This window comes from Lagenorhynchus albirostris, chromosome 10 (genome assembly GCF_949774975.1).
Source record: "Lagenorhynchus albirostris chromosome 10, mLagAlb1.1, whole genome shotgun sequence".
NCBI lineage: Eukaryota > Metazoa > Chordata > Mammalia > Artiodactyla > Delphinidae > Lagenorhynchus > Lagenorhynchus albirostris.
Window position 1 is genome coordinate 43,131,916 of NC_083104.1, and position 27,599 is coordinate 43,159,514.

At 54.1% G+C, this 27,599-nt stretch overlaps 3 protein-coding genes across 12 annotated transcripts in view; 2 read left to right on the forward strand and 1 right to left on the reverse strand.

The window, feature by feature from the left end:
* Positions 1-2,219, forward strand: part of WDR48 (WD repeat domain 48) — a 43,711-nt gene extending 41,492 nt beyond the window's left edge. For all 4 annotated transcript variants that reach the window (XM_060162194.1, XM_060162193.1, XM_060162195.1 and 1 more), the window contains one exon: positions 202-2,219. In XM_060162194.1, the coding sequence (XP_060018177.1) occupies positions 202-297 (96 nt within the window). In that variant the 3' untranslated portion in view covers positions 298-2,219. The remainder of the gene's footprint in view (positions 1-201) is intronic.
* GORASP1 (golgi reassembly stacking protein 1) lies at positions 2,220-13,381 on the reverse strand. 7 transcript variants are annotated; one of them, XM_060162203.1, is made up of 10 exons: positions 13,236-13,361; positions 12,492-12,537; positions 9,098-9,183; positions 8,387-8,590; positions 6,835-6,921; positions 6,561-6,691; positions 6,071-6,323; positions 5,181-5,331; positions 4,572-4,724; positions 2,220-4,318 (listed from the first exon to the last, which is right to left on the reverse strand). In XM_060162203.1, exons 1-10 carry the CDS (start codon positions 13,296-13,298, stop codon positions 4,071-4,073), a joined length of 1,422 nt encoding a protein of 473 aa, XP_060018186.1. In that variant the 5' UTR covers positions 13,299-13,361; the 3' UTR covers positions 2,220-4,070. The 7 variants fall into 7 exon arrangements, with proteins under 7 accessions (XP_060018186.1, XP_060018187.1, XP_060018188.1 ...); XM_060162204.1 differs by lacking the exon at positions 12,492-12,537 and having other exon boundaries at positions 9,098-9,178; positions 13,236-13,381; XM_060162205.1 differs by lacking the exon at positions 13,236-13,361 and having other exon boundaries at positions 9,098-9,178; positions 12,492-12,509.
* The window catches only part of TTC21A (tetratricopeptide repeat domain 21A), a 30,022-nt gene continuing 15,767 nt past the window's right edge, over positions 13,345-27,599 (forward strand). The window contains exons 1-9 of the mRNA XM_060162192.1: positions 13,345-13,598; positions 14,949-15,078; positions 15,822-15,932; positions 16,599-16,765; positions 18,109-18,231; positions 20,104-20,261; positions 23,186-23,270; positions 25,164-25,262; positions 26,223-26,415. Coding sequence (XP_060018175.1) covers positions 13,572-13,598; positions 14,949-15,078; positions 15,822-15,932; positions 16,599-16,765; positions 18,109-18,231; positions 20,104-20,261; positions 23,186-23,270; positions 25,164-25,262; positions 26,223-26,415 — 1,093 coding nt within the window. The 5' untranslated portion in view covers positions 13,345-13,571. The remainder of the gene's footprint in view (positions 13,599-14,948; positions 15,079-15,821; positions 15,933-16,598; positions 16,766-18,108; positions 18,232-20,103; positions 20,262-23,185; positions 23,271-25,163; positions 25,263-26,222; positions 26,416-27,599) is intronic.

Consider the following 27,599-nt stretch of genomic DNA (forward strand, 5'->3'; position numbering starts at 1 on the left):
ATTTCTTCAGAGGAATGACTGAACATGGCCTGTCTGGCCTAGCCACACAAGCTGCACATCTTACTATGCCCAGATCCGTGCCTGCTTGCAAAGCAGCTGTGTCAGCAAGAACCGGCCACCAGGCATGGGCAAGGAGAGTCCCAGAGTTAACGATAAAAGCCTTAGATATACCTTTTTTATTATTCATTTTTTGCTATTCAGGTTTTGGATCCAAATATGGACCTTCGAACAGTGAAACACTTCATATGGAAGAGTGGTGGTGACCTCACCCTCCATTACCGTCAGAAGTCCACGTGAAGGGTGGGCGAACGCTCCTGGGTATTCATTTACTGACCTTCCTCTATGGCCCCAAGAGTAGTGCTAGGAAGCCCACTGAGCCCCAACGGGAACAAGACTTCTAACGGCCGATTTGGTATGGACTGAGATTCTCTTTCAATTGAAGTGACTAATCGAGATGTAATATAGAAACCAGTCTCCATGTGTAGATTAAGCTGTCCCCAGGAAGGCAGAGTGCCAGAGCAGAAGAGCCCCGATCAGACTGTGTCTTGCGAGGTGTACAGAGAACTAACGACAGGCCAGCGCAGACTTTGCTTCCTCCTTTTGTTTCAGAGGACCCTATCTTGATCTGTTAGCACTTGTTAGAAACACATTGGTAGGGCCACATCTGTCACTGTGTTTCAACTCCAAACCCACACTCTTGAGCTTTGCTAAGAGTACATTCCACTCATGCAGTACCTATGAAGGCTTTTTCCAAGTTTGTCATTTAAAAAAAAAAAGTTGTTTTCACCATTTAAGACAGTTACTTTTAATAGGAATTTGCTGCTGCACAATTCGAGAGCCAGCCCATTTCATAATAAATGATTATTGTTGGGCTTGTTTTTAATATTGCATCTCAGATGTGTTCTTGCAGGAAGATCTGTTGAAATTCCAGGTGCTGGATCACAGCACTGGGACTGCCAGCCTAGAGTACGCCCAGCCTGTGCCCAGCGGTGATACCCCCACGGTGCCCGGACTGTTTGGCGGCCACAGGGAGGTGCAGCTCTCTTACTCCTTCCTCCGCTGTGTCGTTTTATTTATGGGCAAAGCCAGGTGACACCACAGGTTCTTGCTCTGGGTGAGCAGCGTGACACCATCAAAACTTAAGACTGTGATGAGATTTTAACTTCATTTAAATGCTACCTAATATTTATGGTGTCAGAGTAAAAGGGTATCATAGTGAGTTAATTTGATATTCACATCCTGGAAGTATACATGTTTGTTTTTTCCAGTTTTATATGCAGGTTTTTGTTGTTGTTGTACCTGTATCCAGATTTCTTTTCACTGTTCTTTCTAACAATCTAAAGCTTTCATAGAATCATTTGGATCTTGTACAGAATATAACTTATTGGGGATAAATACTTCAACTTTTGGCAGAAAAAAATACTTTGGATTCTCCCCAAGGTCATTTGTATTTGGAATAGAACAATGGTCCACCCCCATAAAACTACGTAAGACAAGCCTCCTGGATGAAGCCAGAAGCACAAGTGCCTTCAGAGGGCAGTTTATTCCAGTCCAGTTGCCTCCCCAGCATGGCCCGTCCCCACAACAGCAGGGACTGCGGAGGGGGTGGGGAAGGTTTTTTCTTTTCTACGCCTTCACAGGTTCAGCTGGAGGCAGCTGGTGGCCTGAGTCCAGACCTCACTATCTGAGATATTCCAACCGGCACGACCGTAGAGGCAGGGTTTCCTCACTGCTCGTCAGCCTCCTTTGGAAAGTGGGCTGGTCACTGCCGCCACACTTTGAAGAGTGCGCAAAGACACGCCACATCTCCAGTGAGCCTGTCTCCCTTATGCAGAGAGCAACCGGCTGTTTTTAAAAATCCTTTCTATCTGTTGAATACAACAGTGCACTTTTGGTGCACATTTTTTAGCAATAGTTGTGAATTAATGGCAAAAACAAAACAAAAAAACTCATTTACCAGCCCTCAGTTGTGTTTGCACGATGGGCCCTTGGGCTGAAGGAATGGGCCTCGCTGGGCCATGCTGCCCTGAGTGCCGAGCCTCGAGGGGCGGCTGTGCTCCCTTCCTGTCATAGATCTCACCCCCAGCATGGTTGTGGTTTTTTTTTGTTGTTCCAGTCAAACCAGTAATAGTTTCCAGAAAATCTTGACAGTCTGCAATGCCAAAAGGGTAAAAATCTGTATTTCACAGTTGTATAGAATAAAGGCTTTAGTTACAATATTTCAAAGTGTAAGTACACATTTATTTTCACTTGTCATTTTCCTTCATAGCAGATTACAGAGAAAGGAAGAAACTTCTCGTTTTGTGTTTACCGTGGAAATAATTAGCATTGCTATCCATTTTATCCCCCAATTTAAGGAGGGGAGTGTGTGAAAGTGAGGGAGGGAAGAACCAGGTCCCTTGGGTGAGGGTGACTCTGGGTCGGACTGCCAGGCTACAGTGAAGGGAAGCTGGCCTCAGAACAGGCCCATGGTGATTCTTTTCTACTTCCTGGATTGCTGCACTGGGCTCCCAGACAGTCCAGGAACCAGGCTCCAGCACTGGCTTTGGACACAATGCCTCCCTGTTCTGTGGGCTTATCAGCTGCTCTGGTAGTCTTGACAAAGACTTGGCTTTTTAGATGTAGTCACAGTGCTAGAAGCGAAGTGTTTGCTGGTTTGGGGCCCTCCCTCCATATACTTGGTCTGTGCCCCCCAGAGCATACAGTCCTCGTCCTATGAGCCTAAGAGAGCTCTGAATTCCCTGTAAGTGCACACATTCCAAATCAAATGGTAAAGGTGGGACTTTCGACTGGGCCGAGAGTAGAAGGCCAGGCTAGAGGCAGCTTTCATGGTACTCCGCGAGGGCTGAGGGAAGGTGAGGGACTCTAGCCAAAGAGGAGAGGACTTCAAGTGATGAGGGGCCATCCCTGGACGGAGCCCTCCTCTTCCTGCAGGAACCAGGCAGAGCAAAAGACTCGACCTAGTCTTAGCCTCCCAAGGCACTGGAGGTGAGGGGAACAGCCCTCTCCTATACTACAGGAAAGAACAGAAGGGTCCCTACCCAATCTTGTCCAGGTCCCTCATCTCCCCTTGGAGTGGGAGCTGTGTGTGAAGAACTCCAGTCGGGAGGACTGGCTCTAACAGTCTGCTTAGGATGGTGAAATTAAATTTGTAACTTTTACTCACCACTGGGGCTGGCTGGATGACTTCTATATTTAGAAGAGATGGTTGTAAAAGTTTGGGAGCTGACAGGAGTCACAACTGGAGACACTTGTGTGTCCCCAGGTCTGTGGGGTGTAGACGGTGGCAAAGAAGAAGCATCGTGGTCCAAGCACAGGTGAGTGTGCTGAAGGGCCTAGAATTTCCAACCATCCTCCCTCAGAAGAGGTGGGCAAGTTCACTGCCTCTCCTCCAACCATGGCTGGAATATGTGGTTAGCATGAGCCAACTGTGCTGTGTAGCACAGAGTGAGACAGTAATTGGAGCGGCAGGGGTCCCCAGGGCTTGGGGGTGCCTTCCATTACAGATAGAGCTGGCTGAGCTCTGTGGAAAGAATCACTGCAAGCCCTACAGAGCGATTAGGCAAACACTCCACACCAACCCCTTCGTCCCTCACCCCATCTTCACACCTCATGGTGCCTGGACTCTGCTACCTTCTGCGCACCCACAGAGCAGGAGCAAGCAGTGGGTACGTGGCCAAAAGATGCCCTTCCCCAAGGCCTGCGGCCACTGAAGTTCCACACCCTACCCGAGCAACAAAGAATCCTTTGCTCTCCGACCCTATCTCCTGGAAAACTTATTTAACCTGGGTGCTACTCCCAGCCCCTACTACCCCAAAAGTACTTGAGATTCTCAAACAAGTGGCCAATTCCCCAAAGGCAGGACCATCAGGCAGAATGAATGCTGGGAGGTCACCTCTTGGAGACCAGTAGCGTCTGAATGGACACAAGCCACGCCACCCCCCACCCCCTGTCAGCAGCAGCCTAGGAAGCGTAATGCAGGGGGCTTGGCCACGCAGTGTGGCCTGAGCTGCCTCCCACTTCTGGGCCTCATGAAATGCCATCAGAGGCCCTTCTTAGTGCCTGGGGTGTTATTCTGGGGGGGAGAGCTGTGCCTGGCTGGCTGCCCCCTCAGCCTGTGCCCCGAAATCTGGGCTCTCTGTGCTTGCTGACTCCTCCTCAGCCTGGGCTTCGAGCAGCTCAGCGGACAGCCCATCTTCTGGTGAGGCTGCAGAGGTGAGGCTGTCGGGAAGTGTCAGCTGAGGCAGGTGGTCCGCCTGGGCGCCTGGGCTGTCTGGGAAGGAGACCTCAAACTCTGACCCAGACCAGGTGGCCTCACCTGAAACACACGGGGTGGAGCTGAGGAGGCCCACAGACCAGGGCCAGTGTGGCCTGGGGCAGTAACCCCGCTGACCCTCAACTCCCACCCCCAGCGTTGATGGGGGATGGGTGCTTTAGCGTACAAATGCCTTGATGCGGCTGCATTCCACCTGCAGGCCAGCCTCTAACCCAGCTGAGAGACTCAGGGCCGCCTTCCCCACAACCCGGGGTCCTTCCCAGAAGGCCTCCGAAGGTGCCGGCCGGCCACTCACCACCACGCTCACGAGAACCCCTGCTGGAGCAGACGTCCTCCGGCCCTGAGGCTGAGACCGCAGTGGAGGTCAGCTCTGTGGAGGAGGGCAGCCCAGACCAGGCGCTGGCGTTGCTGCTGTCCATGAGGGAGATGCCGGACACGTCCAGGAAGCCTAGGGGAAGGTGCACAGTTCTCTGCCAGAACAAAACCCTGACCAATGGAAGGCCAGCGCCCTGGGCTCACGGCGCCCTGTTCCTGGGGCATCTGACCCGGCCAGAGACTGTAACCTCCTCAGCCCGTGGCAATGCCCCCAGCCAACCCCAGAGGTTCCCCACTGCTGGTTTCTGAGGAAAGAAAGGGGCCTGGGGTTGGGTATCATGGGAATAGCCCAGTGGCAGAGGGCCCAGACCCTGCTCTGTGCCTAGTGTGCTGTGTGACTTTGAGCAGGCCCCCTCTCTTCTCTGGACGGCAGTCTTACCATCCGTATACTGATTGGATCACCTGCAGTTATCTTGGCGGATATCAGATAGGAGGGCTCAGTGGGTCTGCCGAAGTCCAGCCCAGAGCCCGGGACCTGCTCCAGCACAGGGCTTGCAGGCCCTCAGCTTCCTCTCAGCCTGCTCGGTACCTGGGTCCATGACTCGCTGCAGTGGAGGCGGAGCCTGAAGAGGAATCTCCATGGAACGGGGAAGGTCGCCAAGGTCTGGAGTGCCATGGCCAGGACTCTTGGGCCCAGGGAGCTGTTCCTCCTTGGAGGAGCCAGGTGCCTGCAGCAGGGCCTACAGGGAGCCAGGGAAAAAAAGGAACAGGAGGGGCCTATTGGACAGGGTAGTCAAACCTAACCGCCAGTTCACACCCACCGGGAGCACCACTCAGCCCAAGGGAGCAAACAGCCCTGGGCATCTAACGCTTCCTCTACAGCAGATGTGAAGTCAGGCAAGAGGGGCCTGGCTGGCCTCCCGTGCAGTGCGGACATGGACTCGGGGCACCCTTCCCACTCTGCTGAGCAGCCCCAAGGGCCCACCAGACGGAGCCCCATCCATGACCCACAGGAAGAGTCCATGCCTGGAGAACAGTCCCCAAGGGCCCCCGTGCAGACCCCAGGCACCAGCCCAATGCCCAGAGGCACTTGGGGGACCTCTCAACAGCCACGATCTGGCTGCAGACCCAGACAGACACCCAGCCCCTGGCCTAACTTTACCACAGACTCACGGAGGCACAGAACAAGGCTCTGCCCACCTCTGGGCCTTAGTTTCCCAGTCATGAAATGAAAATGACAACCAGTGCCTCACACTACCCTCACCTCCAGACCCAAGTGGCAGGAGAACCGAAGTAGGTTCCGCTGTCCCAGGACGGGCCCATCTTCTCCCACTGGGTCCCACAAGCAGATGGGCCTCCCAAGGCTTCTGCAGGCAGGCCCCCAGTGAGGACAGCCCCAGTCTCCTCTTCCCAGCTGCAGGCCCTTCTGCCCACATGAAGCTCCCCTCTCACCACAGCTGGCAGGTGCTCCCCACGTACCTCCACGTAGTCACCCTGCCTGGAGCCTGTCTCCAGGCCAGAAGGGGCAGGAGAGTCCTGCGGGGTGGGTCCAGGTGGTGGGGCACCAGGCGGCGGGACACCAGGCGGCGGGACACCAGGCGGCAGGACACCAAGTGGCGGGATACCAGGTGGCGGGACACCAGGTGGTGGGACACCAGATGGCTTCTTGTGGTGGCTGGGAGGCTGGGTTGGGATCCGGTGCAGATACCCATAGCCGATACCACAGCCCAAGCTGCCGAACACCAGAAACATTCACTCCGGGGCTTGTCCCACAGCCCTTCCTATCCCTGCCACCCCCATACACCAGCAATGAGGGGGCCTCATGGACCAACTGTCAGCCTCAGGACCCCTGGGCCCAGGGCCCATCCCTCCATCCCCACCATGGGACTCCAGGTCCATGCCCAATGGCCAGGGTCCCCCACGGCCCCACCAGGGCCCCACCCTGCAGCCCTGCAACCCCAGGAAATACCTGCCCTCTCCTCCCCAGGCTGCATTGGGAGTGACAGTCACCTCCCGGCAGGAGTCGGACTCGGAGTTATAAATCATCAGCTTCAAGGGCTTCCCCTCATGGGATTCAATGAGTGAGAAGAAGTCCTCGGACTACGACAGACAACATGGTACCTGAGCCCTGCTCCCACCCTGGGATGGGAAGCCTCACAAGACAAGACGCTTCTCATGGACAGTACCCACTTCTCCACACCCCATCCAGGGGGCGGGGGGGAAGGCTATGTGTGGTTCCTTACCTCCTGGAGGATCTGGTCTGAGCCAACCACGTAGTCGGTGTAGGGGCGCAAGCCAGCGAGGGAGGCAGGGGAACAGGGTTCCACATCCTGAGGAAAGAATCACGAACTATCCAACTATCGGCCTTGCTTCTGGGGGGCGGCGGGTGGGAAGCTGCCTCTCCAGGAGCTGCCTCTCCACCTGTCCTCTGTCCCCAGGCCAGGACCTCAAGTCCAGACTCTCCCAGCCCAGCCCCTGGTTCCCCTGCCTCCCCCGGTCCACAGCCTGTCCAGCAGAGGGCAGCACCGTGCCACAGGCAGGAGCTCCCGCATCTGACCACCTAGGTCCAACTCCTGGCTCCACCAGCGGCTAGCTAGGGCGCTATGGACAAACACTTAACCCCTCGGCCTCAGTTTCCCCACAATTAAAAGTGGGATATGTAGTGCTCACTCAAGAGTTGCTGAGAAGATTAAAAAAAATAATATATGCACAGAATGAAAACCACACCTTGGCCCACAGTAAGTGCCCAACTGCATTGCTGTTACGGCTGCAGGCACAGAACTGAAGACCCATGGGGTGGTGGGTGGGGGGAGGTTGAAGGAGAGGGTGGTGAGAAGTGGGTACGAGGATTGCCTTCTCCCTTGGAAAGCTCCACTACCCAACCCCCAATCTCCCGGGAAATATAGAGGGATTTGTATCACCACCCCCATTGCACTTATGGACAAACTGAGGCTGGCTGAAAAGGTTGAGAAGGCTCCCACGAGGAGTCAGTGAGCAATAGAGGGGGCTAGAAACCAAATCAGCCAGTGTCCAGCTCAGGGCACCCTCTGTCCATCAAGCCGTAGGACCGAGCATTCAAGAACTTGGGCCCCATCAGTGACTGCATGTCACGTGTGCATGTGTGTCTGTGAACGAACACTAACAGCAACATCTGTGACAACTCAGTCACAGAGATTCATTAAGGTTCAGACCCCAGGCACCAGCCCAGTGCCCAAGGATGCTCTCAGGGGACCTGCCAAGAAAAATCATAATATCCTAGAGCAGCGGGTCTCCGACCCTTCTGGCACCAAGGACCAGTTTTGTGGAAGACAATTTTTCCACGGACGGCGGGGGTGTTAACGGTTCAGGCGGTAACGCGAGCGATGGGGAGCAGCAGATGAAGCTTTGCTCGCTCGCCTGCTGCTCACCTCCTGCTGTGAGGCCTGGTTCCTAACAGGCTGGGGACCAGTACCAGTCCGCGGCCCTGGGGTTGGGGACCCCTCCCCTAGAGTACACCAGAAAAAAACACTCTTTTAGATAAAGACTAAAGCAGCCGCAGCAGCAGCCTTCTGGCAGTACAACCAAGCTTCCAGCAGATGGCGTCCCCACCTTTCCAAAGAAGCAGCCAACGTCTAGAGGGTAAGAAAATGCCCTAAGTCACAGGGCACTGTTGGGCTGAGAGGAGTTGCGCTCTCTGGGACACTGGAAAGGGGAGACCACACCCTGCCCTTGGGACCCTCTAATAGACCCACTGTCTGCTGGCCTCTCCCGGGAGGCCCCCACCACACACCCATCCCATACGCCTCGCCCACTCACCAGCACGTGCCACACATGCTCGCTGGCCCTTCGGAAGCTGCAGAAGCGCACGCTGGCGCCCAGCAGGCCCTGGCCGCCCCACATGTTGCTGGGCACCACCTCCACCTCGCGAACCTTATTGGTCTTCATGCTGAACACCTCCAGCTTCACCGGCTTCTCCACATTGGCCTTCAGTAGGGCCTTGAGCGTGTCATTCTCCTTGTTCTGCAGGGGCAGCGGGGCTGACTCCCGGACCCCCCCACACACACCCGGCCAGGCCCCCCAGACAAGTCTGGGTCTGAGATGGGGCAAGGGCCTTGGTGGCTGGGTGGGCCTGCAGCCACTGTGACCCCCAGCACCCCCAAGCCCTGCTAAACCTTCCTCCTTCAGTCCCCCCGGAGAACACAACAAAGTAAGCAAAGAGCCCCCGGGGTCCAGAGCATTGCAGCACTGCCCACTCTGAGCTGCCCCTTCCAGAGCTCTCACACTTCTCAGGCCCCTCTGGGCAGACCCCGTAGACCTTGCAGCCAGTGCCAGGAGTCCACCTGCTCCAGCCCGCCCCTGAGAGCCCGGGAGCTGAGCTCCAGGCAGGGCCCCCATCAGGCTCAGGAAGAAGGGGAGATAGGGCTCAGCCTCCCTTCAGCAGAAAAGGGAGGCAGGAGCAGGGCTGGGGCCCCTGTGGGACAGCAGGAGACACACACAAGCAAAGCAGAGGCAGAAGGGGGGCCTCACCAGCCTTGAGTGCCCAATGGTGATGATGAAGTCGAAGTAGGGCTCCAGGCCTGCCTGCTGGGCGGGGGAGTTCTCCTGCACCTGTGCTGCACAGAGGCCACGGTCACTGTGCTGGCCCTGGGACTCTCCCAGAAGCCCCCAGCCGTCAATTCTAGAAACCATCACCACTCCCCGTGTCCCGGCGAGGACAGAGACACCAGCATGAACCGTTCCAGGCAGGCCACACATGGGCATGGTCAAGGTTCACTCCATCTTCTCTCACTACCTTCCTGGGCACAGGTTTTCCTCTTTTGGAAAATCACTCTTTCCTGAGTATGATCCACAGATGCTTCCAGAGATGCCTCATAGGAGAACCCAGAGCAGTAGGCCACACAGAGACAGGGTGACACAGATGGCTGCCCCAGAAGCCTGGGCTGGGGCTGCTGGAAAGCCAGAAGGGTTTACCAGAAATGTTTAGATGTGGACAGGAAGGGAGTGCCCCAGGATGGATGGAGCCAGGGCCATGCCCAGAAAGACGGGGTGCAGAAGGCAGCCTGTGGCCAGATCCCAGAGAGCCCCTGACCCTGTGGTGACAGATCCTGGCCCAGTTCCACAGGTGGGGCGATAGGAGCTGTTGAGGAGGGGTGGCTGAGGAGAGCAGACCCCAGGGTCTGGAATGAGCTTGAGCCAGGGAGCCTGGTGAGCAGCGCAGAGTCCCCTCACCATCCAACCTCCCCACACAGGACAGCTCCTCCAGCGGCCATTCCCAGCCCAAGGGGCTCCTGCCCTGCCCTCAACTCCTGAACTCCCTGCTGTCTCCAAAAACACCACAACCAGGCTTGCAGCTATGGTGGAAATCCATCTCAAAGGCCCCATTCACAGAGCTTTGCTCAAACAATGCAGCCTTTATCCCCAGGTCTGGACCGAATATGGGCCCCACACCCTCGGGCCTTTGGCTGTGAGCACTTGATGCCCTGTTGGTCAGGCACCAGCCAGGCCAGCAGCCCACACGGCACAGGGCTCATGTGGCCTCAGGTTCCGGATGCTTCCTTGAGGGGAAGGCCCCCATGGCTTCTGCCACCCACTAGCCCCTCCAGTCTTGGAGTCCCCACACTGAAGGAGAGCTCACCGTTGAGGCTATGGATCAAGGCCAGTTCACCCCTGGAATGAGGGCTCCCTCCAGGCAGTGGAACCGACGGAGCCCCACCTTGCCACCTCCAGAAGCTGCCATGGCTTCCAGTGAGAATGAGCCCAGAAACCAACTCCAGCCCTAGTTGGCCTGGCCCAGAGAGCAGCTGCTTGGAGCCTGCCCCTCCGTCCCTTCAGGGGGAAGCTGGGACGAGGGGTCTTCGGAGAATCAGAGGACAGTTCGCCAGGGAGAGCTGGCGGGGAGCTGCTCCTCCCTGCTCTGGGCCACTCCACCTCCCTCGGGTAAGGCCCCCACTCCAGAGGCCGGTTGCCCTCTAGCCTCCTCAACACTGTGTCTGCCAACCTCCATCATTAATGAGGCTCAGAGGCTGGGGCCCCCAGTGCGCAGGCCCGGCCCTCTCCCAGCCCACCCAGCGCCTCCACCTCCCCTCTCCTGTGGCCTTGTCCTCAGTCTGGCCTTGTCAAGGTCCCTTGCTCTGGGCCTTCTCATCACCCACTATGGCTCCACAGCGGAAATCACCTGCGGTGCTGCCCACCGCACCCCCGGCCCCGCAACAAGCGTCCCCTCTGTCTGGCTCTCCCTTGGGCGTTCCCATCACCCCAGATCCCGCAGCCCCACAACGAGTGCTGCTTTCATAACACTCCCCCTGCCCCCTGTATCTCCCATCAGGGCACCTAGAGTGATAAACAACGATGGCAGTTTACGCCTTCTGAGGCTTGGCTGGGTGCCAGAAGACTGCACCACCTGCTTCCCCTGTCATTTAACCGTCTCACTAACCCCAACTGACAGGGGAGGAAAAGCACTCAGTTATTCAGCAACAGCCTGACCCCAGGAAATCCGACCCAGAGTCTGCTCCTGTCCACTGCCGAGGACAGTGACTCCTCCACCATGCCCAGCACACCGTGGGAACGCCAATATTTAGGGAAGGCAGCACACTTGCTCTTCATTTTTTTTTAAATGTTTAGGAGGCAGTGTCACACCTCCACTTAAAACCTCCCAATGGCTCCACAGCTCAGCATAAAATCCTAAATCCTCAGGACAAAACGCAAGGCCCCAAGCAACCTGGCCTCAACCTTTAGCACTCTCCTCACATGGGCCACGCCACCCAAGCACACCAACCCCACCTCCTTGCTTCTCCTCAAGCCCAGCAAGCACAGTCCCACCTCAGGGCCTCCCTCTGCCCAGAACGCTCTTCCCCCAAATATCTGTATTGTCCTTACTTCCTTCCAAGGTGTCTGTTCAAACATGACTTGATCAGAGGCCTTTCCTGACCCCTGTATACAAGAGCACCCACTCATCACTCTGGATCCCCTCACTCTGCTTTATTTTTCTTGCTAGCAATGATCACCACCTACCATATATTTCCTGTCTGTCTCCCTTCCCTCTCTGCTGGCATCCAAATGTAAACTCCATGAGAAAAGGGACAATATCTTTTCTGCTCACTGCTTTATGTTCAGTACCTGGAACTCTACCTGCCACAGCATATGTGCTCAAAATCACTGTTTTGGCTATAAGGATATACTGTACAACGCAGGGAATACAGCCAATATTTTATAATAACTATAAATGGAGTATAACCTTTAAAAATTGTGAATCACTATATTGTACACATATATAATATTGTACATCAACTAAATAAAACTACACGTATGAAACGGGGGGAAAAAAAACTGTTTTGTGAATGAAGACCTCCAATTCCCCAGTCTCTCCATTCTGTCCCTCTCCAACAGGCCCTTCCCATCTTCACTCTTACCATCACCACCATCACCACCGTCACCAACGTCACCACCACCACCCCACCCCCCATTGTCGATATCCTCAATTTGCCTTCCATCAAACCTGTTGGAAGACTCTTCCTGGCTGCATGCATTTCACTGTCCACCTTTTCTGTCCGGTGCCTCACCATGACGTCCACTAGGGAAAGCCCACCACCAAGCACAGATTCTGTTACCTCTGGGTCCTGAAGCCATCCTGGCTTTCCTTTTAGGAAACCTCTTCTTTAGCTGCCCCCCTCCCTCATAGTTGTTAACAGAGCCTCCCATCACAATGCAGACACCGCTCAACAGCCAGGCACCAAACTGACAAGCCTGTCTGCCTACCCCCATCTCTGCTGCCATCCACCGTGCACAAGGGAGAAGGGAGTCCTGCCCCGCGGCGCGCCGGGGACGGACACTCTCCTGCCCCTCTCAGCTCTGTTACAGCCCCTCCTTCTCCGCAGTACAAATCACCCCAAATCTCCATCTTGCTGCGGGCCCCTCTCCTCACCTTCAGGCTCTAGGAACCCACTCGATCTCCACTTTCCCCGGGACCTCTGTGGCGACACCGAAGGCACATTATCAGCCGCGGCCTTACCGCGCTTCTCCGCAATGTTCCACCGGGGAGCCCTCCCCCCACCATCCCCCGCAAACTCTCTCCACGAGCCCTCTGCCGCATTCTCTTGGCTCTCCCGCTCCCACTTTCCCGGGCTGGTTCTCATCGGTCTTCGACCCCACCACAGGCAGCATGCGCGCTGGCAGGCTCCCCCGCAGCTGGCGTCCACTCGGTTACCCCGACCCCCTGGATCCAAGGGCGGGGACAGCCGGGCCCTGGGCTTAGCTGGCTCTCTCCCCAGGCCCAGTAACAAGCGCAGTGCACAACAGGCGATCATAAATGTGATCATACAAGTGCACAAATGCGTCCCGACTGGACCTGGTGCTTTCACTCTTCAACCGGGAGAAGTGCCATTCCGGGGCGGCCCGACACGACCAGGAAACGCTCCAGCTTCCTGCAGAGCTGGCACTTGGGGCTGGCGCCGGGCCGACCCGCGGCCGCAGACGGGCCGGGGCCCAGGAGTGCCGTGGCGCCATCTCTCGCCGGCGGCTCCTACCGGGAAGGGGCATCACTCTCCCCCGGGCGGCCGCACTAAGGCCGAGACCCCGCCTCTACCGCCCCCAGGCCGGTGATCGGACGTCCCCCGCACATTGGTGGGGACGCCATGCCAAGGCCACCGGTGCCGCAGGGGCCACTCACCCCGTGCAGGTGGAAGCCCTCGGCGCCTCCCGCGGGCTGCTCGGCGCTGGCGCCCAGGCCCATGGCCACTGTCGGCTCGGGCGCCGGTGCCCGGGACCGCGGCGCCACCAGCGTACTAACCCTCTCGGCGCTCGACTACCCGCGCCTTGTCACGTGGGTGTCTGGCCACGCCCACCCTTAACTCTGACGCCCTTAGAGAGCGGCCGGCTGCTCCGTTTCCAAGGACGCGCGCGCCTCCAACAGCAGGCCGCGAGAGGCGCGACCGGGACTCTGACTCGGGAATCCCGCTCCGCGAGGCACCACCAGACCCGGACTCGGAGCCGCAGGTGCCCGGAGATGAGCATCAATGATTCCTCCCTTATGGTGCGTGGCCCGGGCACTGCCCAGCCGCTCCCTCCGGGACTCTCCGCCCCTGGCCTGGTGACCCCCGCGCCTTGCAGCTCTCCTGTTACCTCTCTGACCGCTCGTGCTGCCTCCGCTACCCGCCTTTCGCTGTCCCCGGCCTCTTCAGGCTGCCTTCGTCCCTTCTCGCCTCACTCTCCGTGGCAAGCGCATCCTCTCTAGTGTTCTCTGAGCCCACAGTCATCATCCCCACCCAGTCCTATCCCCGAGCTGCCCCAAACCAAAGCATAAAAACCCAGCTCCATCACCTAGCCATTATCTCCCCTTCCCCTGTCTGTGCCTCTTCTGGGTCCTTCACCTCAGTGGATCGCACCACCATTTGCTCCCCCAGCCTTTACTCTTTCCCATACTAATCTCTAGATCCTGTCTATCGGCAGGAAGTATCAGCTCCTAAATGTCTCCTGAGATCACCCACTTTTTATCTCCTAGTCCAGGATCACCACCATCTCCCCTCTGGGCACCCGCAACAGTCCCCTTCCCAACTGGTTTCTCTGCTTCAGCTCTCTTCACCAGCAGTCCCCCACCACCACCGCCACCACCACCACCACCGCCACCAACATCCACGACCACCCCAACACACACACACACACACACACACACACACAAGCCAGAGTGTTTGCAAAAACACACACCTGAGTACATCCCCCGCCCCGCCCCCCCCCCCCCCCCCCGCCGTGCTCAACGCTTAAAACCATTCCAGCTGCTTCCTATTACCCTCAGGATGGTGTCTGGGCTCTTTCATATGGCCCACAAGCCTGTTCACAATCCAACCACATCTGTCCCCAACCCCGGCACCCACAAACCTTAGGGGAAGTGAGACTTCACTTTGAAATCTCAGCGCCTCTTACTATGTGACCTTTGTCAAGCCACAGCCTCCATGGGCTTCGGCTTCCTTAACTGTGAAGGATATGGAGAGGATAATGCATAGATGATGGGCGTAAAGCCCTTGGTACACTTCCCCACAGGTGGTTAGCCCACAATAACTTGTACCTCTAAGTACTGGCGTCATGATTCTTATTATCGGTTCACTTTCTTCCCCCTTATTCCCTTCCTAAGGCAAAACCTGAGTTGAACTCCCCATCACATTTGAACCAGAATCTGTGGTTAATTCCAAAACAAACATCTCCAAACTCCTTCCCAAGAAAACTGTATGGAGCTGTTCCTGGGGCTGGGGAGGAATGGGATGAGGTCTGAATATTCTTTCTCTTCTCTTTACAGAATTGGAAGAGGAGAAGGGACTAGGGGAGGGAGCAGGTCAGAACAGACAGAAAAGGGGCTGGGACTATTGCAACTGTGTCTTCCTCCTCGCAGGCTGGGATCATTTATTACAGCCAAGAAAAGTACTTCCGCCATGTGCAGCAGGCCGCGGCCGTGGGCCTGGAAAAATTCAGCAATGACCCAGTGCTGCAGTTCTTTAAAGCCTATGGAGTCCTCAGAGAAGGTAGGGACTCGTCAGTGTTGCCTTCTGACCTCAGGCACTAGCCCAGCACTAATGTGCTGGCTCCACCTGGATGCCTACTTCTACCCCAATCATGTTCCCATGGAAAAAGTCTTACACTCAGTAGCTAGATTCCCAGGTTAATCCACAGAATGTAATCCATATCTAGTTCACTTTTGAGACCTTAGAGACCTCGCTACCCCTGCTCTGCACCTCAGTCTCCCTATCTGTAAAATGAGTGGGGGGAAAGATGACTGCAAGATTATTGAACCAATCCCAGGCTTGGAAACTGAGAGCCAGTAGTGCAGAAAAAGGAGGAAGTGGTAGGTGTGGCCACAGGCAGGTGTGGGACAGGAGCAGGGAGAGAAGTGGGGCCCATGGAGGTGCGACTCACTGACATTTAGAAGGTCGTCCTGGGCGGGGGGCCAGCTGAGCTGCCCATGGCCAATGTCAGTGGACATGGAAGGATAAATATAGCTGAGCAGCTAGCTGGGAATGCACAGAGGTCCTTCTTCAGAACCAACCTACAGGAATCCTTGTGCATACTCCTGGACCATGGTGCCAGCAGCCCTTTCAGGAAGCTTCAGTCTTCAGGGAACTTGGGCCACTAGTGACCTTTTGGACTAGTTAGTCCAAGTCTTGGGTCAGGTGGTACCAAGCCTTGGGTCAGCCCTGTGTCTGCCATGGAGCCTCCTGCCCTCTGAGCATGGAGCCCCAGAGAATAACCACTTGGGCTGTCTTCACAGAGCGCATCCAGGATGCCATCAGCAGCCTAGAGAGCATCCAGAATCACCCAGATGTGTCCCTGTGCTCCGTCATGGCTCTCATTTATGCTCACAAGTGCTGTGAAACCATCGGTGAGTGCAGCCATGCTCAGCCAGGCCTGGCCCAGTGGGGAAAAGAGAGCCCCACTCCAGAGATATAGCCCCTCTTGGGCTGCAGGAGGTGTGTGCACTCGAGACTGCAGATGCTGTGAGGAGTGGTTCCCCTCCCCTCCCCATGGAGACCTCAAAGAAGACCCCATGCCCAGGCCCAATTGAGTGGGAGCCGCAGGCAGAAAGCATGACAGTGGGAGGGGTCCTCCTTCCACATCCCGAGAGCTGGGAGACACCCTGGTTTCCCTTGCCAAGATCTTGTCGAGAACAACCAAGCCAAAATAAAAAATTCTGCCCCTCATCTGCACCTCTCTAGAGTCAGGAAGAGATTCTAAGAAACTACGTACAAACTACAATTTCCTCACCCGGAATGGATTTTGGGCCTGAGGTGGGGGGTTCAGGTTTGATCTGTCTGCCCAGCAAACTGCTGGGCACAGAGGAGAAAAGATAAATCTCAGCCAGCAAACCCAGTTCCAGGGCTGGGCAGCTCCTGTGGCATCACACGGGCCAGTGTTCCTGGTTCCCAGGCCCTGGGCTGTCGTGTAGTTGGCTCCGTGTGTTGAGGGAGGCCCAGAGCGTGGAGAGGCAGGGCCAGACAGACCTCCCCATCCTAACTTGTCCCCCTCCTCCTCTCTCTCGGATTCCCAGACCGAGAAGCAATTCAGGAACTTGAGAGCAGCCTGAAGGAAATCCGCAAGACAGCCAGCGGGACTGCCCTGTACTATGCCGGCCTCTTCCTGTGGCTCATGGGCCGCCATGACAAGGCCAAGGAATACATTGACCGCACGTTGAAGGTCTCCAGCAGCTCCAGAGAGGTACCAGCCCTGGGCATTATGGGGGCAACAGCCAAAGAAAGCAGTGTCCAAACACATCCTAAAGGGTGGCCCTTACTCCCATGGAGGGCCCTGGGGCTGGGGGAGGGCCACACCCAGACACCAACAAGACCCATGCTGGCTCAGGGTTTAGACAACTACACACTGGCCTTTGTCCATAGAGTCCGATTGCAGATAGGTTTTATGGCCTGCACTATATATTTTTAAAATCTTGAATTAGTTTGCTGACATTTAGAAATCAGAAGATTTTTTACCTAAAAGTCCAGATTTCTTGGTTCTTTTGAAAAACTAGGTGAGCTGACTACACTGGGCCTGTATTCCTTCCTTGCAGTGATCTGCTAGGTGTCAGTGGTGGCTCACACAGATCTCATATGCAGTGGATGTCATGTGCTGTAGAATTGTACTCATGGTAGAATTAAAAGCCTCAGTCTAAGCCATGCATCTCAGCAGGGTATATATCACCCCAGCCCCCCAAGGGGGTGAAAATTGGTTATTGGAGGAGGGGGTGAAAAAAACCTCACTGTTTGTATATAAAATACAGATATAAACACAGTACATAAATGGTATATCTGTGATATTAAAATTTCTTGGAGGGGGAGGGAATGATTAGGGGAGAAATGACTAAAAAGTCTCCTTAGGAGGCCAGTAATGGAAAAGAATTGAGAAACCTGCTCTAGGCCGTGAGAGATGCTTCAGGGCAGGGTCTTCCAAGCACCCCTCTAACCTTGCCTCCTGGACCTGGCCTGTGGCACCTGCCAGGCGAGGCAGGGTGAAGGCTGAAGGGGAGCCACCAAGGCCCATGAGCTCAGTATGGCCACTTGCCCGCTCAGAGGGCATTCCTGGCTTCCCATGCAGGCTAGGCCCTGTGCTGGTCTAAGAAGTGGAGAGAGCTGGAGTGGCCCTACCCTGGCGCCCTGACCCCAGTGTAAAATAAACACGCAATGACAAGACGGGTGGTAGTGCCTCCATAAGGGGCAAGAGAACCATGGGGGTCATAGGGAGGGCCCCAACCCAGCCTGGAAGGTCAAGGAAAGCCTCCTACAGGAGGGGCCTCCTCGGCTGAGTTTTAAAGACTGGTGGTGGTTAATCAGATGAAGGGACTTGGTTTGGGGGACGCGTACTGGGAAGGGCATTCCAGACGAAGGAACAAGAGGTGTGAAGGCCTGTAGGGAGAAAGCAGGACTCGCCTGGGATCTGGGAGCAGTGGTGCCCAGCAGGGCCTCAGGGAGTGGAATGACAAAGGGCGGGATGTGGGCAGGAGAGGCAGTCTGGATGGAGGCAATACAGGACCAAGCACTTCATCTTTCCCCTTGTTCTTATGCCAGGGCTACGTGCTCAGAGGCTGGGTGGACCTCAGCTCAGACAAACCCCACACTGTGAAGAAATCCATCAAGTACCTCGAGTATGGCATTCAGGACACCAAAGATGTTCTGGGGCTGATGGGAAAGGTAGGAGGGGCAAGAATGTCCCCACCCAGAGACCTCAGTCTCTAGACCCCCCAGCTGGTGGATGAGGAACAAAGGTCTGGAGAGCATCAGGGACTCAGAACAGCCCCGGGCCTGCTCCAGTCCTCCCTGCTACCTGCCCAATCTTGAGTTTCCGTTGCCTGTGTGGGGTCTTCTTGGAGGCTAGGCTTCCTCAGCTCTGGCAGGCTTTGTCTCTTTGCCTTTTGTTTTCACCCACTGCCCCTTTTCTATGCATCTTTCTTTCACACTTTCTCATCTAACCTGTTAAATTCACTTAGTGGCCATAAGAGAAGGGAGGTATGTGTTTTGTATTTTCTGACCTTAATTTAAATTGTTTCCTTTTTCTGATGTGGCCCTCGTTGAATCAATCTATGATGGAAAAACTATCCTCTTATCCTCTTCTGTTTGTATATCCTTTCTTACAAATTGAATAGTTACTCATTAAAAAACCAGAAGTCTAAGAAGGTCAAAAGATGATTTAAAATGGCATCCTTAGCCCTACCACCCCCGAACAACCCATGTTAACATTTTAGGGCCATGTCCGAGTCTTTCTTCTACGCATTGGTTCGGGGTGTGCCTTCGGTGGTTTTCTGGGGAGCAGAGGCCATGAGGTTATCTCACAGGAGGTTTAGCAGGTTATGCCCTTGGGACCAACACTTGTGGAGAAAGTGAAAGAAGCAGGAGAGAGAACTTGGGCTGTGAAGCAGCTCCAGTGAAGGCCTCAGCCGGCTCTGCTTGGAATTATGGAGCTGGGATGGCCCTTCACTGACTCCCTCACTGACAAGATGCTGACTGTGTGACCTGCCCCTCGCGGAGGTGTGTGACCTACCCCTCGCGGAGGTGTGTGACCTGGTACCAGGCAGCTGCCTGCAGCCACGGGTGATCCCAGGAGGGAGACTCCCCCAAGAGCTGTCAGCGTCCAACTCCCCTTTTCCTGAAGGAGGTCACACACAGCACCCACCATGGGGTGGGAGATAGTGTGGGTAGTTCATATAGTTGTAATCATAGGGCATCTTACCGTTTGGTCTCTTTCTCTTCATGTAAGGTTATATCATAAGCACGTGTCATTCTGAATGTCTGCCTAAAGCCAGGCCCCTGTTGTGTGGGCCTAATGTAATTTGCCGACCCCGCCTCCTATTGTTTGGATATCGAGATTGTTTCTAGTTATACACTTAGAAAGAGTTCTACAGTGAACACGTTTATGCATATATCTTTATTTAGAATAATCCTCCTCTTGTTTTTAATAAGTCTCTTAATGGAGGGTTACTGTAAACTGAAGCCATCCTTTCGGAGTCCAGTTTCAAGCCTTTTGGGAGCATTGCCCTCTGCCCCTCAGGCATCTGTGTCATGACTCACCCAGGAGAGCCTGGTGGCTGGCTGCCTGCAGAGGCCATGACCCCAGCCAGGTGTGCCTTGAGAGCGGAAAAAGCACCGCAGGCTTGCCGTGGAGAGGGGAGGGTTACCTGCAAACCCTAACCGACTCTGAGTTGCTGCACTGGCCCAGTGAGCAGTTTTCAGTGGTGAATTTTAGGAAAGTGAATGGGAAATGATGGGCCATATGTGGAATTGGAAAGTGCCCAGCAACTCCAGCTTCTCCGCTGGGGGTGGGGGGTGGGGAGGCGGGGGGGCCCTCCCATGACCTTGCTCTGTCCCAGGCCTGCTCAGGGCTCAGCCATCTCCTGGAGCCCCTGCCTTGTCTCTCAAGGAACCCAAGACGGCTGTGGACCCTGATTTGTCACTCTGAGTGATGGATCCTGCCCACATGTCAGGCTCTGCTCCTGTCCTGGTGGGGACCCTGACACCCCTCCATCCTTCGTGGGCACCAGTGGGACTCTTTTCTTTGGCTTTCGACAGGCAACGTACTTCATGATGCTGCAGAACTACTCGGGGGCCCTGGAGGTGGTGAACCAGATCACCGTCGCCTGGGGCAGTTTCCTGCCGGCCTTGGTCCTAAAGATGCGGCTGTTCTTGGCTCGGCAGGACTGGGAGCAGACGGTAGAAACGGGACACAGGTGAGGAGTGGGGCCAACCTGCTATTTCCTTCCTTTGCTAGCCAAGGGGGCTAATCGTTCCCATCTTACACAGAGGCGAGATGGGAGCTGCTGTGTACTTGATGGAGTAAGACACAAAAGTCAGTATTGTCAACAGGAGTTATGAATAGTGACATTATGACATTGGGGGCGGGGGAGGAGAGGGAGGATGGACATGAACTAGACACTTACCTGTCATAGCAGGAAGCCGACAGCAGAGACCTGCAGTGGAGGAATCAAGAAACAGGCCTGTCAAGAGGTCTAAGCATAGTGTTTAGGAGAGAGATGGAGGGAACTACCAAAGGAACCCAAAGCAACAAGAGTTACAGGGTAAAGAGCAGTTGTCTCTGAGGAGTGGTGGGGAGGGGAGAGTAAAGGGAGAAAGGGACTATTGTATTAGTTACTTTTAAAAACTGTGGGTGCGATATGCGTTAATAAAAACTTCAGGGGACAAAGGTCATTGTTGCCTGAGAGAAGACTTTAGTAGCAAGCTGAGTGCATCCGGAAGACAGCCTAGGGTTCCGGAGTTATGCGGTCTGTGGAAGCCAGATGCCAAGTATAGGGTGATCCTGAAGCACTTTCACTGTGAATAGAGATAAAGATGGCTTCAGGGGAGGGATGTTTGATGGAGGGTTTTGTAGAAAGGAATTTTCTAGATAACTGAAACTTATCTCTTTAACCTCTAACGCTTTAACTATTTTTATCACAGTAATCCTAAAACGTACAGTACCAATTTTCTTCCTAAAAAGAGTTAGTGGACTACGTTTTTTTCTGAGTGACCATGAGTCACCACTACAAGTTTTTACTAAGTTGTGTGTGGGAAAAATAAAACAAAACACAAACATACCTCTTCCTTCCCTGTGGAGGGATGATAACTCCTCTGATGATAGCTGGAATTTGAGTCTCAGAAAGAGGCGCTGGTAGGAAACTGAAAGTGATTCCAGCCTGTGCCAAGCCTGGGCAGGTCCTCAGCAGCCCTCTCTCACAGTTGACACCTGGCCGGTGTCCTTGGCAGGAGCTGGGTCAAGAGCTTGCTTTGGAGGCTCTGCCTTGGGCCCACAGGATACCTGGAAACACCTGGCTGAAGGCCTCAACCTTGAGTGTGTGCGGCCTCCCTGCCCAGGCCCTGCCGCATCCACCTGCAGGGAGATGGTGTTTGGTGCCAGTGGGTTGAGTCCAACACCCAACACCTTCCCTCATGGAGGGTTTCCCAGCTCATAGAGTTCCCCCATTGCTCTTTAATTTTTTTTTTTTTTCCGGCCACACCACAGGGCATGCAGGATCTTAGTTCCCTAACCAGGGATCAAAACCATGCTCCCTGCAATGGAAACGTGGCGTCCTAACCACTGGACTGCCAGGGAAGCCCCTCCCGCATTGCTCTTTTTTTTTTTTTTTTAACATCTTTATTGGAGCATAATTGCCTTACAATGGTGTGTTAGTTTCTGCTTTATAACAAAGTGAGTCAGTTATACATATCCCCATTGCTCTTTAAATCTCTGCTCTCTGTAGGTGTGTATCTCTTTTCAGCCCTAAAAATTGTTCATTTTTTCCTTCTCTCTTATTTTTCTCCACTGATACTAAAATAATTTGTCTCTTTCATTTAAAGAACCAGCTTTGAGTTTTGTTGATGCTATTATCTTTGTTTCCTAATTTATTAATTTCTGCTCTTTATTATTTTCTGCCAACTACCTCCTCTGGAGCTACTCTGTTGCTATTGTCTGACTCTTGGGTTGGATGCCTGGCCATTCTCAATCTTCTTTTAGAAGATAAGCATTTAAGTCTATGAATGTCCCTAGAGGTACCATTTAACAGTATCTACACATTTGGATACTTCAGTAGTATTTTCAGTGTCTTTTGGTTCTAAGAATTTTCTAACATTCGTTCTGATTCTTTTTTAGTCCATACATCTTTTAAAAGTTTCTTTTAATTTCCAAATTATGAGGTTCCCAGTGCCTTCAAATTCATCATAAATGCTTAGAAGTCTTTGACTGTTGACTGTGCCTAATCGTGTTGGAATTTTATATGTCATTTAGAGTAACCATCAATTAAGCAGAAGGGCCATTCCCTGATCAGGCTGAAAAATATGAAATTTCCTGTAAAGAAATAGAATATTGGGACTTCCCTGGCGGTCCAGTGTTTAAGACTCCATGCTCCCAGTGCAGGGGTCATGGGTTCGATCCCTGACTGGGGAACTAAGATCCTGCATGCCACTTGGTGTGGCCAAAAAAGAAAAGAAAAGAAACAGAATATAGAAAACTCCACAATATGATCAGGAGCTGCATCTTCCCAAGGACATATGATGGAAACCAAGGTTCCTTTCCATCTTACAGCTGCAGACTGCCCCCCAAGCACCTCTCTGGCCCCCCCAGACCTTGGCACCATGGTCATACCTGTGCTATTTGGGACATAATGGGCTTCTGTCACAAAGACACCCCCAAATATGTGACTTAAATAACATAAGATGTTATTCCTCTCTCAGGGAAAAGTTTGGGTGGTAGGCCAGGGCTAGGATGACAGCTTAACTCTGTAGGGTCCCAGGCCCCTCCCTTCTCTCTCATTGCTGTCCTGTTCCTAAGATGTTGCTCACGTGGTCCACATTCCAACCAGCAGGGAGGAGGAAAGAGAAGAAATGGAAGGCATGCTGTAGGGGCACCACTGGATATATCCTGGGCACTTCCGCTTGCATCCTGTTGGGCAGAAATTAATCACATGGTCACTCCTGAGCTGCAAAGGGGGGCTGGGAAATGTAGTCTTTTCCGGTAGCCCTGTGCCCCAAGTTTGGGGGTTCTATTATTAAAAGGAGAAGGGGAGAATGGATGTTAGGAGACAATCAGAAGTTGCCGCCACACCTTCCTAGCCTTGCCTCTGAACATTCTCAATTCACGTGGCTCCTCCTCCTATTTCAGAATCCTAGAAAAAGATGAAAGCAATATTGATGCCTGCCAAATTCTAGCTGTGCATGAGCTTGCAAGAGAAGGAAACATAACCACAGTAAGTTCTTTCAAGACTCAGAAGTTACGCCTTGAAACCAACACAGCCAAGGAGGGACCCCTCACAGCACCTCCACCCCCAAGGCATTGGAGGGGGCTCCCTGGGTCTCAGCTCCCTGCCCCCTCCTCCATACTCCCTGCCAGGGTGGTCTGCTCTGGTTTGGTCTTTGAGCCACACAGTTCCAAAGGCCAGCAGTGAGGCTAACTCTGGTTCTGCCACATGTTCCCTGTGTGACCCTGGGCAGGGAATGAGCCTGAATAAGCCCCAGGATGCTCATCTGTAAAATGGAGATAATTCCACCCACTCCGTGAGCTTGTTATAAGGACTAAGATGACAGGTGGGACAACTGGGAACAGTGCCCAGTGTACTACAATAATTTGCTCCATGTTACCTGATAGAAGTCATGGTTGTGGGGGTTTTGTTTGTTTGTTTGGGGTTTTCTTGTTTGTTTTTTTGCCACACCACACGACTTGCAGGATCTTAGTTCCATGACCAGGGATTGAACCCAGGCCCACGGCAGTGAAAGTGCTGAGTACTAACCACTGAACCACCAGGGAATTCCCCACAGTTGTGTTTCATATTTCAGGAAATGCCTTTTTTTAGGGAATGGTTGGAATTGCTCAGGTATTGACAGTACCAGGCAGTACCTGGCCCCAGACTTGCTCCTAAGCCTTGTAGTTTTCCAAAGAAACCCCAAAGAGCCCTCACATCCAGTCAGAAGCACCTAGAATTCTTAATGAAAACCTCCATGCCCAGACAGCTTCTTATTTTCAAAAAGAGTTTGTGTATTCAGCTAAAACCCTGCCTTCTGAATAAAGACATTGCCTCTGCAGGTAGTGTGACAAATCAAGAGGCTGTAAGGGGTCATGGTGGGGAGAGGAAGTTTTCTGGTTCCATCTGGCCAGCTCTGAAATTACGGATTTTGTGGGGTGAGGTGAGGTGGAGGGCACCGTTCGTATTTGGGAGGAACCCTCGAAAAGGGCTCTACCACTGTCTCTGGGTCAGAACAAGAGAACAGGCATGTCCTCCGCTCCCTGAGACCCCAGAGCCCTGGGCAGGCCTTCCTAAGGCCTGGCCTGAAGGTTAGACCCAAGGGCAATTAGCATTTAATTCTTCTCCTTCGTTCCCACCTCAAACTCTGGGATCTGCCCCTCGCCCCAGCTCAGGCTGCCCAGTTCTTGTCTTGCAAAAAAGATCCACCCTACCCCGGGCTTCTGTTTTGGCACTTCTTTGCAGCTGGGGACTAAAAACTCCCTACTCCCACATAGAGAGTGGGCAGAAGAGTCCATTGGAAAGAACGCAGGCTTTGGAGTCAGTCAGCCACCTCGTTGGCTGGGTAACCTTGAGAAAATGACCTAACCTTTCTGACCCTTCATCTGCTGGACTGAAAAATTCGGGTATCTATAGTTACACTGACTTACAGGGTCGTTGGGAGCATTCACTGGAATGACAGGGAAGCACCAATGTGGTGACTCACATCAAAATGGAGCAGGGGTTTGGGGCCAGGGACCTGCCCTGACCATTTGCTCCTGGGCCAGCCCAGGTGGTTTGCTGCCAGCCTGGTGGGCTGTGATGTGGGCACCATGACAGGTGGCTCCTGGCCCTGCCTGGGGGTGTCCCAAAGGGCAGCTGCTCTTCACAGATTCATGAACAAAGCGGCAGTGCCAGCTCTGGGATGAATAATGCTCCTGAAAGCTCCGCCAATGAGGCTCCGAAGTAATACTGAAGCCTGGGCCCGCCCAAGGCCAATTAACTCTGAATCTCTGGGGCTGGCTTGGGGGCCTGGGTGTTTTTAAGATCTCCCAGCTGGTGTTCATGGGCAGCCACAGTTGAGAACCTCTGCCCCACTCCCCTTTTATATACTGCCTTTGACATTGTGTTTTGTTCTTGTAGGCTGCTGAGCGTGTTAGAAATCTGATTAAGGCGCTGGAAACAAGAGAGCCCCAAAATCCAAGCCTCCATCTTAAAAAAATTCTTGTGGTTGGCAGACTGGTAAGAAGGTGTTCCCTGGTTTCTGAACGAATGCTTCTTGTTATGTTCCCCGGGGGAGACCTGTGCTCCCTGGAAGCTCCCTGAGGACCCTGCACCTCCCCTCTCTGGCTTAAACTTGGCCTCTCAGGCTGGTGGCCCAGACCCCGGGGCCACTGCCTGCCTCCAGCCAATCACTGAATTGTGGGCTCTGTAGCCTGCACCTACATGTCCTTCAAAGATGCTATGAAGATCACGGAGGTGAGGTCTAGAAGTGCTTTCAGAGAGGGAGGCGCCCTGTTTGGGGAAAGAGGGCAGTGGCACAGCTGTGGTACAGCAAAGCAACGCCCAGCTCTAACCTCAGGGTGCTGGAGCACCGGACTCCCATATCCTTTCTGTGGAAGAGACCTGGTGAGGCTGGCCTGCCTAGGCCTCTCTGATGCCAGGCAAGGTGCAAACAGACCAGGCTGCCAAACAATCTGTCTGTGTCAGACCCTTGAGCCCCAGAGCCAGATTTACTAGAAGGAATTGCCATAAGAACAGGGGCAGCTCTGGGGAGTCGAATGCCACTGGGATACCCTCTTGTCCTCCACAACTATGTCTGATTCTCTCTGCCTCATTCTCCACGTGTGGCAGGGAAAGTGGCTGCTCACAGCCTTCAGAGCCACTTTCCATCAGTGGGACACAAAGAGTTTCTCTCATGCAACTTCAATTTGTGAAAAACCTCCTGGTGACTCGTTGGACCAATGACTGTGGCCAGACAGGGGCTGGGTCCCTCAGAGGGCCTGCGGCTGGAGGCGGGTTCCACAGATGTGGCCAGCGGGGGGTTCTTTGGGAGGTGGACAGCTACCCGGACCCAGCTGCCTGGACACAGGGTACCTCTTGGGCTCTCCTGAGCACCCCCTAGTCCCACCAGAGTGACACGGCCGTGCTCAGACAGGCTGGCCTGACTGATTTCCCCATTCCCGTGTCTGTGCCTTGCAGTCTGGGAGGCACCAGGCGATTCTGCAGCTGGTGTGTAGCTTCCTCGAGCGAACCTTCATGGCCACATCCTCCTACGCCCACGTGGCCACAGAGCTGGGCTACCTCTTTATCCTGCAGGACCAAGTGAAGGAGGCATCTCTGTGGTACTCGGAGGCCATGAAATTGGACGAGAGCAGCATGGCTGCCTTGACTGGTCTGTGCAGGCAGGGCAGGGCGAGGGGTGGTAGGGCGGGGGCTGGGAGCCAAGCAGGGTGGCCGCCGTGGGTCCAGAAGAGAGTGGGCTGGGAAGCATTCTCCCCAGGGTGTGTGTGAGTTTGGGGCTGCGTTGTATGATGGGGTGCCTGTCCACGAATCTACAAGTACAGATGTAAGAGGAACAGGAATTCTCAAAAGTGGTCAAAGCCATTCTGATCTACAGCCGACCTCCAATAGCCATACCCAGCCCATTACGCTCAGTCAGCCCTGCCTCCTCTCAGGCCTTACCAGGCCAGTGTGGGAGAAGGTTCTACTGCCAGAGCACCCCTCCCCAAAGCCTCTAGGCTCACCTCTGTAGACCCTCCCTCTTCAGGCCCCTGAGCTGAAAGGCCACCAGAGTGAGCAGTTTTGAGAGTTTTACTTCCCTGTCTGTCCCAGTGCTTCCCTCCGGCTTTATCTAAATGTCAAATGAATTTTCCGGAGCCCGATTTTCATTTTTACACAAAGCCCTCAAATCGGTGTCTCTGGTGAATCCTGAAGCAGCAGTGTTTGATCTTAGTGGGGGCAGCCTCATGACCAGTGTTCCAGGCAGGCTGGCTTCTTACCCTGGCTCTGAGGAGTTGTGGGCAAGTCACTTCTGTCTACACTCCAGGCTCCTCATCTGTGCGGCACAATCAAAACAGCAATCCAAGTGACTGGTCTTGATTTCTGGTTCAATACGTCAGGCTGACTCATCCGTCATCGCCTCTTCCTCCCTCCCCAAATCCCACAAAAGTCATGGGCGACCTTTTAAAAAGATAATGAGTCCCTGTAGCAGCCCCAGAAACAGGGAAAGGTGCCTTAGATGGACCAGGAACTTTGAAGGACTTCTCATTTTTAGAAGATACAAAGCAGATTGCATCCAACAAATGGAAACTCCAAGCAGGTCTAGAAACCCATAAGCCAACATGGGTTGGGGCAGCTAAAGAAATGAGTAGATCAGCTTTCCCCAAAGGGCTCCAGGAAAAAGAAAATTTTAAAAACATAAGCTCAGGGTCCCCAGAGGCTGGGAGCAAAACATGCCATAGGGTAGTCATTGAGATAACAGGAGGGTTATTGAGAGCCAGAGAATGGGATCAGGGAGGGTCTACCAGGTGGTGAGGTAGGAGGGAGCAAAACAGAGCCCCCCCCACCATGACGTCC